This window comes from Ranitomeya imitator, chromosome 7 (assembly GCF_032444005.1).
Source record: "Ranitomeya imitator isolate aRanImi1 chromosome 7, aRanImi1.pri, whole genome shotgun sequence".
Lineage (NCBI taxonomy): Eukaryota > Metazoa > Chordata > Amphibia > Anura > Dendrobatidae > Ranitomeya > Ranitomeya imitator.
In genome coordinates this window covers 12,793,346-12,807,923 of record NC_091288.1, presented here as the reverse complement: position 1 = coordinate 12,807,923, position 14,578 = coordinate 12,793,346, and the positions used below count along the sequence as shown (strand labels likewise).

The following is a 14,578-nucleotide window of genomic DNA, read 5'->3' as shown; positions in this document are numbered from 1 at the left end:
GATCGTGGCTCCAATCCACACCCTTCCCTAGATGTCACCACCTAATCAGCAAATGCTCCCTCCATTCCCCGCCACTGTGACCCACGGTGAACGGAGACCACCAATAACTAGCACATGGACACTGGAACCACCACCTATCGCTTCCTACAAGAAAGGTGGTCCCACGGTAATAATATATTATAGGGTCTGAGGAACACTTTGTCCCATATTTATTAAATAGATTTGTAAAAAATTAAGCCTCAAATGTTGCAAATTGCACAAAAATTAAAGTTGTAAAAAAGTTGTAAATTGTGCAAATGGCTGGAATAGTGAGCACGGTTTACTGAACAAGGATTAGTCAAAAAACTTTTAGATTTCAATTTCTTAATTCAGAACAGTCGCCACATGAAAAAAAAAATGGATAAAAGAAAAATGGATGCTCCTTTTTAATATATTTGGGTGCAATTTGCTCAAATAAAAAAGTATTATAATTATTATTATTATTATTATTATTATTAAAGTTGACATATAAAAAAATGTGCTCCTTTTTATCAAAACTCTTGGCCGATCCTCAATGTTGGAGTTGATACATGATAAGGGGTGGATATATAAAAGCAATTTCCAAAATAGACTATTAAAGAAAGACAGTCAAGTCTGGTCAGGCTGTAACTTGTAGTTCCCCTCCGCAGTCGCCGAAGTTACTGAATGTTTCAATGTCCCCTTTTATTATGTCTGTTTGGAGATCTGGAAAAACACTCACATATATTCCATCTAACAAATGTGCAAAAATTAAATGAAGTGGGAAGGAGAAGGAAAAAGAAGAAATAAAATAAAAAATGGAAAAGGAAAAAAGAAAATCAGGAAATCACCTCCAGGAGTAAAGGGAAGGACGATGGCAAAATCTGACCCATCATACACATCCAGCAGCTCCTGAGGGCTATATAGACCCTTGGTTTATTTTCTACCATGATGACCCTCTTAACCCATTATCTACCAATGTCCTTTTTTCGGGACGCCTAATCTTTTGCTTCTAGCAACTAAGATTTTATAATTTTTTTGATTAGGTCCAATTTTTTGTGTTATGTTTGTAAAATGAATGTTTTCAAAATAGGAAATCATGTCATTGTCATTTTGAATTGAATATTGGGACGCCCTTTTCTGAAAAATCCGTAAAATGAAAATTTCTAATTTGGAAAGTAATGGGTTAATAGGATGGAAGATCTTTCCATTGTTCCTTAAACACGACTTGGGAGTATAAAAAAAAAAAAAAAAAAATCAAAAGAAGAAAACTTGACGCAGAATTTACAAACATTCTAGATACCAGGGGGTGAAAGTTTAGGAAATGGGGACAGACGGGTTACGTGGCCGGTCGCCCTGCACCAATGTGAAGCTACAGATTCCAGCACACGGGGAGTTGTGTTGCACGGTCTGCGCCTCCCCCTCATTAATATTACTGCACATCCTGGTATATGCGCTCACCTGCCTCACCTGTGATCAGTCCTGCACAGAGTCTCCATACAACCCCAGCTCTGCTCCTTCTGCAGCCCCCCAAGGCTCACGACACCATCACTGAGCACCTGAACCCCTCAGGAGGACCCTAACTTAACCACTCCATTTATTTCCTACGTCCTATCTCCTTCATGTCTTTCCAAATGTCTTCCGGAGCCCCAAGTTGGCGCAGCAGCTCCTCAAGCCAGATGGGGTCGGGGGATTTCAGGATGTCGCCCTCCAGGTTGCAGTCATTGCGTTCTGGCTTGGATCTCCAATCAATGAAGTCGGCCATGGAGTCTTCGCTTCCTTCGCTTCGCTCCGGGTTGGACACTTTGCTGCAGAACAACCATCAAGAGGTGATGCAGGAGCTGAACGAACGTCTCGCCGGTTACCTCCAACGCGTCCGGGGTCTGGAGGAAGAAAACCGAAAACTGCAAGATGAGATTGAGGACATCTCTGCCAGGAAGAACCCGGCGCCTCGAGACTGGGAGACTCGCCAGGCACCTCTGCAACAGCTGCGAAAGCAGGTGAGACCCCATGAAAATTAGGGGGAGACAGTCAAATGGTGGCAAATACCAGCCAATGCCCACGGTGTCCGTGAGCGCCATGTATCAGCGGTGTAATCACATGGACCATAGTGCCCTCCTGATGCCCCGAGGCGCAGAACACAAATGTGACTGCAGCTTCCCCAGTTGTGTACAATCGTGGGAGATCAGTGATCAGGATGCAACTTCTGCAGCCGCACAGGGGCCCTAGAGGTCAGGGGGCCACGTCGGTCTCCAAAGCAGGTGGAATTGTGCATTATGAGGGGCTATCAGACTGCCCTTATGAGGTCCTTGCCCAGGGTCCTCCTCGGTGTCACCTCATGGTCCAAACTGTGTCTAATAAGTTACTTTCCCAGAGATAATTGGTTTCTGTAAATGCAGGAACAGATCATGATACATAATAGGGATCGGTGCAATGATCACAACCACCATCCTCTTGTCTGTGGGTTTGCACTGATGGATCCTATCAGATCTCGTCCTGCTCTTCTGCTGTGCACAGTTATCCCTGGTTCTGCCCGCTGTCAGACATTACCGGCATTGTGCTCCGTGCGCTCACAATGTGCAGTTGTCTGTACTCTGATAGCAGAAGAAAATGCAAAATACCAGCGTGATATGAGCATCCGTCTGTGGTTCATCCACCATCCCCCAAAATATCACCATACACTATGCAAATACTAATACAGTGCATTAATACCGCCATACAGTGCCAAAATTATGTAACGACATACAGAATAAGTAATAGCACCAGATATTGTGGAAACACTAGTAATATAATGTATTAATACATCTAAACAGTGCCCAAATAATATTACCACATACTGTGCATTAATACCACCAAACAGGGCTCAAATAATGTCATGATATACGGTATAAATGATCTTACCATATATTGTACAAATACTAGTTACACATTAATACCACCATACAGGGTTCCTATAATAGCGCATTACAGCACCCTATAGAACCCAAATGACACTGACATACACAATTAATACTGCTATATAGTGAGAAAATAATATTGCCATAAAAGTCACAAATAGCGTGATACAGAGCCCAAACAATACTGTCATAGTCCAGATAACTACATCGTGCCCACAGAAAATATTGTTCCAAATACGTTTGCTTAAATAATACTACTAAACAATGCATATGGCATTCAAGCAATACCCTCCTGGAGCTCCAAAATACGACCATACCCTACTCGCAACACCATGCCATATGGTGCTAAAGTAAAAACACCCCATACTCTCAATATCAGTAAAACACTAAAGAGAAAAAAAAAAGTGCAATAATATCACGTATACAGTACCCAAACAATGCAACAATCGCTCTACACAGTGCCCATGTGATGCCACCATTTAGGAGTAAAGATATCACCACATAGGAAGGGGGATCGCCAGATATCAGAGCCCAATCATCAGGATTTTATAGCAGATCTAATAAGGATCACTTCCTTCAATTTTCACTTTCTGGGTTCTTCTTGAAGGTGGAAGATCTGAATATGGACAACGCCAAACTCCTGCTGCAAATTGACAATGCCAGGCTGGCAGCGGACGACTTCAAAGTTAAGTGAGTAACTGCTAATGTCCTAGGTAGAGATGAGCGAACCTCTGGATATTCGGGTTCGAGGAATTCGACCAGTTCACAAAAAGTTTGGTTCGGGTACCCGAATCCCATTTAATTGAATGCGGGCCCGAACATTCAGTGTGCATGACAGCGCGACAAACACTGACTCTGATCGGTGGTAAAATCATTACCGCTGGTCAGAGCTAAGTATCCCATGCTGTCAGATGACAACATGAGCCTGCAGCTGTGATCAGAGTAAAAGGTTTACCTCCAGTCACTGGGAGTAGTATTCCCATCACCTGACGCCATCAGCCTATGCCTGCTGTCACTAATAACAGTGAGGGCAGGCGGCGGCTGATGGGAGTATGGAGTGGGCTCCTCTATATTTTTAATAACCAGCCAGGCAAAACTAACAGCTGCAACCCTTAGCTGTCAGCTTTGGCAAGGCTGGTTATCAAGAATAGAGGGGTCCCCTTGCAGTTTTTTTTTTTAATTAAATAATGTAAAAAACGGTTCTCCATGCATGTGCTGCGACTGTGACACAGCCACGACACATGCAGCTGCGGCGCCGATAAGCTGATCGGCCGGCGCAGTCCAGGAAGCCGGGTTTCCTCCGCAGCTTATTCGGCAAGGGTTATAGCTTGCCGAATAAGAGGGAACTTGAGCAAATTCGCTCATCTCTACTCGGGAATCCGAACATGAATCTGAATGAGTAACGTTCGTGCCGACTTTGATGTTGGCGAAAGATTTCCGAACAAGTTCACTCATCTCTACTACACTTCGAGTTCACGTCAGAGACCGGAAATGTGACATCTTCATATGAAGTCTAAGAAATAATCGTCATCAAACAAGACGTAAAACTCCTCCTGTTTCTAATCGTTTGCACTACGCTCAGCAGCACAAAGTATTTCAGGAGACGTGTTCTCACCTTCTGTTACATATTAGTTGGTGCAGGGTCCCCAGCAATAAAGACTCTATGCTATGAAGTTCCTCAACTAACAGAAACATGACATTTATACATGAAATGTAATATGTGTGACCACAACGCACTGTTATTAATAATGGTGTCTGCAGGCTGGAAGCAGAACAGGTCATCTGTGATGGGGTGCACAAGGACACCCAGGGACTGCGCAAGATGATAGATGACACCAACTTCCTGAGGATGAAACTCGAGTCTGAGGTAGAGAATCTGAGAGAAGAGCTGGCTCATCTACATAGGGATCACAAGGAGGTGAGTGCATGCTGTAGATAGCCTACGTATAAGAATACAACTGCTATAATACTGCTCCCCTATGTACAAGAATATAACTACTATAATACTGCCCCCTATGTACAAGAATATAACTACTATAATACTGCCCCCTATGTACAATATAACTACTATAATACTGCTCCTATGTACAAGAATATAACTACTATAATACTGCCCCTATGTACAAGAATATAACTACTATAATACTGCCCCTATGTACAAGAGTATAACTACTATAATACTGCCCCTATGTACAATATAACTACTATAATACTGCTCCTATGTACAAGAATATAACTACTATAATACTGCCCCCTATGTACAAGAATATAACTACTATAATACTGCCCCTATGTACAAGAATATAACTACTATAATACTGCCCCTATGTACAAGAATATAACTACTATAATACTGCCCCTATGTACAAGAATATAACTACTATAATACTGCTCCTATGTACAATATAACTACTATAATACTGCTCCTATGTACAAGAATATAACTACTATAATACTGCCCCCTATGTACAAGAATATAACTACTATAATACTGCCCCTATGTACAAGAATATAACTACTATAATACTGCCCCTATGTACAAGAATATAACTACTATAATACTGCCCTATGTACAAGAATATAACTACTATAATACTACTATGTACAAGAGTATAACTACTATAATACTGCTCCTATATACAAGAATATAACTACGATAATACTGCCCCCTATGTACAAGAATATAACTACTATAATACTGCCCCTATGTACAAGAATGTAACTACTATAATACTGCCCCTATGTACAAGAATATAACTACTATAATACTGCCCCCTATGTACAATATAACTACTATAATACTGCTCCTATGTACAAGAATATAACTACTATAATACTGCCCCTATGTACAAGAATATAACTACTATAATACTGCCCCCTATGTACAATATAACTACTATAATACTGCTCCTATGTACAAGAATATAACTACTATAATACTGCCTCTATATACAAGAATATAACTACTATAATACTGCTCCTATGTACAAGAATATAACTACTATAATACTGCTCCTATGTACAAGAATATAACTACTATAATACTGCTCCTATGTACGAGAATATAACTACTATAATACTGCCCCTATGTACAAGAATATAACTACTATAATACTGCTATTATGTACGAGAATATAACTACTATAATACTGCTCCTATGTACGAGAATATAACTACTATAATACTGCTCCTATGTACAAGAATATAACTACTATAATACTGCTCCTATGTACAAGAATATAACTACTATAATACTGCTCCTATGTACAAGAATATAACTACTATAATACTGCTCCTAGGTACAATATATTACAAATATAATACTTATCTGATTCTGTCTCCTCATTATTATTTATCTCAGTTCAGTAATGTCACTTGATGAGAAATCCTCCCCTTCTGTGTACAGAGTTGTCATATTTATCTAGCGGGTGCGCTCCTCATCCGGGATCGGCCCTGTATATTCTGTATGTTTGGTTTTCTTTCATCTGACATTATGTAGCAGTGTGGGGCTTTCTGCTCACAGATTACATACAGAAGTTGAGTAACTTTGTAAACACTCGGCTTCATCATGTACATTGTACATCTTCTCTTACACTCCAATCACATCCAAAGCTGCATTCAGAATTCTGCTGGTTGACGTATGAAATCTGTCACCATTTTGCTGACAAACAGAAAAAGACAAGATTGAACAGGAGCGAGCGAAGAGCCGCTCTATATAACAAATTGCAGCTGCGCTCTGAAATGTTATATGTAAACATTGAATATATGAAATCGCATTATTGCTGTAGAAAGCATGTTAAATAATGAAGGTGCTTAGTGCACAAATTGGCCAATTTATTTGTGCCCAACAACAGCGTCAAGGTGTACCTCTTTGTTGGGACCCTAAACCTAACATGATGCCTCTCCCGGGCTGTAAGCCTACAGTGATAAGGACAGGCAGCATCAAGCTCTATGATGCAGGTTTTCTACAGCAGTGATGCAGTTCCAGTCTCATATATTCAGTGTTTACATATTATAGCGCTTCCGAGTGCAGCTTTCATTTATTAGACACGGATATTAGTTCCGCCATCTAGTGATCGTATCTTCCTTTTCTATTTTACAGGAAGTGGCGGCCATGCAGGCGCTCATAGCCACTAATGATGTAAGGGTTGAAGTGGACGCACCAAAAAAACCAGACCTGAACGAAAGCATCGCTCAAATCCGCAGCCAGTATGAGAAAATGGCCGAGCAGAACCGGGCAGATGCGGAGAACGCTTATCAGAACAAGGCAAGAGCAAAAAATACAAGTCAAATCAAATTTGCCCAGTATATATCTATAACGCACAAATGGAGTCATTGTAACAATGTAGTATAATATTAAATAATGTATTATTCTTAATGGGGTAGCTCACTTTTAATTATCTCCTGATGCCACATTTTTGAGACATATGTGGCGGCCTAAGTGCTGGGACCACTCATATCTGGAAGAGAGGGGCTTCTAGTAATTTTGTTTGGCCACACAGTTAAGTGAACCTTCTGCAAATTGGGTGCCAAAATCCCAGAGTTTAAAAGAGTATTATCAGCCCTTTTAGGGTATGTGCACACGTCAGGATTTTTTCCTGACAAAATCCAGAGAATTCTGCCAGAAATCCGCGTGCTTTTTTTGCGCGGATTTCTTGCGAAATTTGCGCGTTTGACGCTTTTTTTGCGCGGATTTTTTGCGGATTTTTCCGGAATGTCCATTTTGATAGGAAATCCGCAGAAAATCCGCAAAAAGATAGAGCATGTCCGGATTTTTTGCGGTATGAGTTTTTTTTGCGGAAAAAAACGCTAACATATGCACAAAAAATGCGGAATGCATTATAAATGATAGGATGCATAATGTTAGCTTTTTTTAGCAGATTTATAGCGTTTTTATGGCTAAATTCCGCAAAAAAAAAAAACGCTAAAAATCCGGAGGTGTGCACATACCCTCAATTTGAGGTTCCACTTTATGAACCATTATGTTGTGATTATGTTGTCGTGTTATTCTGCTGTCTAAGCACTCCAGGCTAAAAAAGAAGGGGAGAGGCACAGAGAAAATAGCAATTGGCATAATACAGTGTATCAGTTTTGCTCCTTTATCAAATGAGGACTTTGTAGCTGCAGATTAGACTGGAGGGTGTGATCCAGGGTCTCCGCAGGGCGATGAAGCCCCAGTTACTCCCTCTGTGGTTTCTGGAACTTCGCTCTCATCAGGATATAACTGGACGATGAGTTTACAATTAGGCTATGTTCACACGTTGCGTTTTTTTTCTTTACTGCTCTCTTGCCAATAAAGAAACTGCTCACAAAAAACAGGTTTTGCTGCTTTTTGTTGTCTCTTGTGCATGCTGATGTAGTTTAGTTCCTCCCCAAAGAAAATCATGATGCAACTTCCTTGCGCCAAACCCTGATACCAAAATAGGGAAAAAGGAAAAAAATGGGAAGAAAATAAGTCAGCTCACCAATCCCTCAACAGTGCAATGATGTCCATGCACGGAGCCGCCTTGGTCAAGGGCGTAGTCCAGAACCTGGTTCTGTGTTGTATAAAATGTTAATATGTGGTTCCATTATCATGCCATGACTAAGACCTGATGGTCGAAACGCGTCGGCGTTGACCACCTGGGACCCCCATCCTTTCTTTTTTTTTTTTTGCAAATGTTTGCATTTTAAAGTGTTTTCAATAAATTGACTTTTTAGAAGATCCATGCTGAAGATTATTTTTTCTTTTTCATTGCAAACCCTGATACCTGCATTTTTTTGCTGCGTTTTTTGCACTTACCCATTACTTTTTATGGGTGAAAAAATGCTTCAAAAACGCTTAAAGAAGTGACGACAAGCTGCAGTTTGCAAAAACGCAGCAGTTTTTCCAAATCATGAAGGAAAAGAAATCAATATTTGTGCATTTGATTCCTGAACTTTCATTGCTTTTTCTGGTACTGTAAAACGGCTTAAAATTGGCATAAAAAGGCAGCAAAAAATGCAACATGTGAACATGGCCTTAAAGTTCTTCTTCTTTGCCGCAGTTTGATTCCCTTTCCAAGGAGACAAGCGCGAACACAAAGGCGCTGGACCAAGCCAAGACAGAGGCGGCCGACCTCCGGCGCCAGCTACAGGCTTTAGAGATGGAACGTCAGACCCTCCAAAAAACGGTGAGGAGGACCCTCGAGTGTGGGATTTAGGATGCACTGAAGAGAGTGGAAAATGTTTAAGTGTTGTTACTTGTCGCTTTGGCATAAAATTCACATACAAATTGCGCCATTTTGGTTTACAGGATGCCGTCTGCCCCATGACTCCCCTTCATTTTGCTTCATTCCCAGGTGGACTCTTTAGATCACGTCTTGAAGGACACAGAGAATCACTACGGATCCAACCTGACGGAGCTGAATCGCCTCCTGACGCGCCTCCAGGACGAGCTGGCCGCCTGTCGTTCTGACATCGAGCGGCAAGTCAGGGACTACGACGCGCTCCTGAACCTAAAATCCAAGCTGGAGAATGAGATCCACGCCTACCGCACCCTGCTGGAAGGAGCCACAGACAAGTAACAGCCGCAAGCAGAGCTCAGAAAGATGACTCTGCTCTCACTTTAGATATTATTAAAAATACCGAAATTATATAATTATTATACACAGCAGATCTCTAGCAAAATAGGCCATAAACTTCCCACAAGTACCGTGCGCATTCTCCGCAGATTTATCCATTGCTTAAGTTAAAAGGAATAAAATCTGCAACATAAATTCACACGCCGAGCGAAAATCTAATCCACATGCAGGAATCTTATTGCATGCCGGATTTTATCTGCGCAAATCAAATGCTAAAATCCGCAACATGTTGGTCCCAATTACATTTTTATCTATGGGGGAGATCGATTAGGGGCTTTTATTTAAGGTACTAGATGGTGGCCCAATTCTAATGCATCGGGTATTCTAGAATATGTATGTAGGTATGTATATAGCAGCCACATAGTACATAGCACAGGCCACGTAGTATATAGGAGTACTATGTGGCCTGTGGTATATACCATATGGCTGCTATATACATACATATTGTAGAATACCCAATGCGTTAATATAGGCCACGCAGTAAATAACACAGCCCACACTGTATATAGCAGCCACGCAGTATATAACACAGCCCACGTAGTATATAACACAGCTCACACTGTATATAGCAGCCACGCAGTATATAACACAGCCCACGTAGTATGTAACACTGGCCACGTAATATATAGCACAGCCCACATAGTATATAACACAGCCCACGTAGTATATAACACAGCCCACATAGTATCTAAGTGGCCACGTAGTATATAGCAGCCACGCAGTATCTAACACTGCCCACGTAGTATTTAGCAGTGTGGGCACCATATCCCTGTTAAAAAAAATAATTAAAATAAACAGTTATATATACTCACCCACTGGCGGGATCCAGCGTAAATCCAGCAAACCTCTGGCAATGCGCGCGCGGCTGCCGCCATCTTGCGTTCTCAGGATGCATTGCGAAATTACCCAGATCACTAAGTGGTCTCGCGAGACCACTAAGTCTTCTGGGTAATTTCGCAATGCATCTCTGCATAGGCGGCATCAATCGTAAAAACTTGGTCACACAGGGTTAATAGTGGAGGTAACGGAGTTACCCGCGGCATAACGCGGTCCGTTACCGCTGGCATTAACCCTGTGTGAGCACTGACTGTGGGGAGTATGGAGTAGGCGCTGACTGCGGAGAGTATAGAGCTGGCGCCGGTCACTGACTGCAAGGGAGTAGGGAGGGACTAATCGGACTGTGGCCGTCGCTGATTGGTCGCGGCAGCCATGACAGGCAGCTGGCGAGACCAATCAGCAACTTGGATTTCCATGACAGACAGAGGCCGCGACCAATGAATATCCGTGACAGACAGAAAGACGGAAGTGATCCTTAGACAATTACATAGTAGATGTCTTGGAATATATATTATTTAAACTAATATTCAGATTTTGCGTTTCAGGAACGGTCCAGAGTCTCCAGCAAAAGGCGGTAAGTGAATATTAGGTAAGAAAAGGAAAATCTGAACTTATGAAAGGATTATAAAAAAAAAAATCACAGAATTAGTAAGAACAAGTAGCCGATGGGGCTGATAATTGCTGCACAATGATCCCATCCTTAAAATATTTTCTCCTGGATTCGCTCCCCTAATTTTCTCCTATTGTGAGACTTAGGGCTCATACCCACTTGCGAGAAAAACGGACGAGTGCAATCCGATAAAAAAAAAAAAAAAAAAAAAAAAAAAAAAATCGGATTGCACTCTGACCAATGTTATTCAATAGGTGGCATCTCATTTGCTATTTTTTTCTCAGCTGAAATCGGACTGAGAAAAAAAAAATTGCAGCATGCTGCGAGTCTCGCCAATTCAAGTCAATCAGTGCGGAATACGGACCATCCATTTTCCGTCCCTTTTTTACAGAGACATTACCATTCTGTGGCACAGAACACTGTAAATGGTCCTGTAAATGATTGTACAAAAATAGTTGCAGAGAAAAAAAACCGCATTGCATACAGATGTCATACGGATGGTGCGATTAAAAATCGCATTGAACTCGCATGACAATTGCATAGTTTGCATCCAATTTTTTCGGTCCAGATTACGGACCTTTTTTTTTTTCTTTTCTCGCAAGTGGGTATGAGCCGTAATAGTGACATCAGCAAAGGAACAATCCCGCTATATAACCCTAGCCTAATATATACTGCATGTAAGGAAATTGCTTACATTGCAATTGCTTATTAGCTGCTATTCACATCTGAATGGTTTTTAAATTAAATTATATTGATTTTTGGTCTGGCTAGTAAAGAATATGGGATGATCCTCTATGGTCACTGCATATATAGCCCCCATAGATATGTACATGTGAATGCCCCCATTCCTCCTTTAGATGATGGAGAACTGAAAACTTTTTATATATGGAGATCGATCTTTAAACATTTTGTACCCAAATCATTATCGCACTAACACCTTTTATTGTCTAGTTTTTGGTGTTTGTTTTTTTAACTTGCACTCTTTCTTAACTTCTATTTTATATTTTAAGGTTTCCTTTTTCTTTTCATTGCTGATAGGATTTGCAAATGTTTTCATCTGATTCAATTGCAAAAATGGTTTGCCAATGTGCATCAGCAAAGTTTGCAACATTTTAGCATCGTTTATGACTTTACCCCAAAAGTTAGGATAAAAGATTGAAATAAAGAACAATTTTAAGGTCGAGCACATTTTTGAACTTGTCTGTTGAGAGCAACAATCTGCAACTTCTATGATTTTACACTTAGGTGTCTGACGTAGATTTTTACCTGCAGTGGACAAGTTAACCGTCTCGGACCAGTTGCACAACAAATTTACCCTCTTGGGCTTCCAATTCATAATTTTGGATCTTACCTTATTAGCGCAGAAAGCGACACTTTAGTTTAACTGTGCAAAAGATTTTGCACTCCACTACTGGAGCACCACTGCACAAAGATGGGTAGAGATTTTGCAGTGATAAATGAATTACACCAAAATATCTCTATAATGAAAACCGCAGACAAAATAGTGAAAAAGTCAAAACCAAGTAAAGATAACTTAAATGTGCAAATTAAACAATGATCAAATAAAGTCACTGTTAAAACCATGGTTATGCCAGAAAAAATACGCAGTGATGAATCAGGGCTTGTATATTGTTACCATTTTAAAACACATGCTTGCTGCCAATGACTAGAACATTGTTACAGCTGATGGTTTCTAACAATTGTATCAAACCAGGCCAATACTCTGAGCTGAACACATCAGAAGAGTCTCTCCTTTCCGGAGTGTTACAATGTATCAGGCTAAAGTCTGCATGGTGTAGCTCCCAGAATACAACTGTAACAAACCCTCAGCTGTGAGAAGATTCCCAGATCAGTGGAATTTTACATTATATTCACTAATTGAAAAGCTTACTGTGATTAATTCTGTGTCTCCCCCACAGCACCAAGCACTATACAGAAGGTGACTGTGACCCAGCACGAGATCGTGGACGGAAAAGTAGTGTCTGCGTCATCTGAAGACACCATTAAATAAGATGGCGAATGTGAACAGGATCTATAAATAAAACTAATAAGAACTACTTATCTGTGGCTTTGTATTAGTAATGCAGAAATAGAACAACGATTCCCTGCTGTTCTAATGTCGCGTCCTGGAATATAAGAATTTCCAGACCATCAGATTCTGGACTATTGGACTCTATATTCAAATAAAGGGAAGAATTTATTAATGTCTTTAGGTCACTATAATACAGAGAATAATGGTATTATTTGCAACACTTCACAAGTAGCGAGAAAAGTGGGTGAGGTTAGGACGGGTATGAACATCACTTCCGAGCACATTATAAACCACGAGTCGTCTCGCTCTTCCTGACCGGGGCATAGTCGATCGGGGAAAATGGCAGCAATATAGTTATTGGACAATATAGTTACTGTGCAGAATGTCTGCTAATCCGGCATATGACAACTGGTGTCGATTAGTCCGGCACTGGACTAAAACTGTCAGACACAGACCAGACTGACTCCAGGTATTGACAACAGGATGGAATTTCATGCAACGCCAGATTATCGGAATTTACACATATTTGGGTTCAGAGTATGAGAACCCCTACTAAGAGTTTATCAGAATGGCACTGACCTGGGCCAATTCATGTGCTAAACGCTCTCAATTTTTCATATTTCTAGTGCAGTTATGCAGTTCAATTTTCAGGTTTCCATGTTTTAGCGCCGCAGTGTGCTGCCTTATTTGACTGTATACGAGTTGGCCATGACATATTCTTGAATTCCCGATGCGTTAATACAGGCCACGCAGTATATAACACAGCACAAACAGTATATAACACAGCCCACACAGTATATAACATTGCCCACATAGTATATAAGTGGGCACGTAGTACATAGCAGCCATGTAGTATATAACGCAGCCCACGCAGTATGTAACACAGACCATGTAGTATATAGCAATGTGGGCACTATATGCGTGGTTAAAAAAGACTTAAAATAAAAAATTAACATATACTCACCTTCCGAGGGCCCCTTGTAGTCCTGGCGCCTGTGTGTGGTGCAGGCGGCAGCTTCCGGCCCCAGGGTTGGTATGAGCGCAGGACCTGTGATGACGTCGCGGTCACATGACTGTGACGTCATGGCAGGTCCTTCTCGCATAGCATTCTTAGCACCGGAACCTGCCGCTTGCACTGCCGAGGACAGCGGGCGACGTCGGAGGGTGAGAATAACCTTTTTTTTAATTATTATTTTTAACATTAGATCGTTTTACTATTGATGCTGCATACACATCATCAATAGTAAAAAGTTGGTCACACAGGGTTAATAGCTGCGTTAATGGAGTGTTACACCGCGGCATAACGCGGTCCATTAGCGCTGCCATTAACCCTGTGTGAGGGCTGACTGGAGGGGCGTATGGAGCGGGCACTGACTGCGGGCAGGAAGGAGTGGCCATTTTGCCCCCGAACTGTGCCCGTCGCTATAGATATAGATAGATATATATATCTATAGCGACGGGCACAGTTCGGGGGCAAAATGGCCGCTCCTTCCTCCCCGCAATATATATATAGTATTTTTTTTGCAAGATTGCTGCTTGCTGACATTGAATAGCAACCTTGTGGCTCCATATTAACCTGCACAGCAAGTATGGAAGCCGAGAT

At 41.3% G+C, this 14,578-nt stretch overlaps 1 protein-coding gene across 2 annotated transcripts; it reads left to right on the top strand.

Moving 5' to 3' along the window:
* Window positions 1-1,475: 1,475 nt before the first annotated feature.
* Window positions 1,476-13,000, top strand: LOC138644389 (keratin, type I cytoskeletal 18-like). Of its 2 annotated transcripts, none has more exons than XM_069732704.1 (8): window positions 1,476-1,997; window positions 3,502-3,584; window positions 4,656-4,812; window positions 6,997-7,161; window positions 8,921-9,046; window positions 9,215-9,435; window positions 10,879-10,907; window positions 12,863-13,000. In XM_069732704.1, exons 1-8 carry the CDS (start codon window positions 1,620-1,622, stop codon window positions 12,952-12,954), a joined length of 1,251 nt encoding a protein of 416 aa, XP_069588805.1. In that variant the 5' UTR covers window positions 1,476-1,619; the 3' UTR covers window positions 12,955-13,000. The 2 variants fall into 2 exon arrangements, with proteins under 2 accessions (XP_069588805.1, XP_069588806.1); XM_069732705.1 differs by having other exon boundaries at window positions 10,879-10,922.
* Window positions 13,001-14,578: the final 1,578 nt, after the last annotated feature.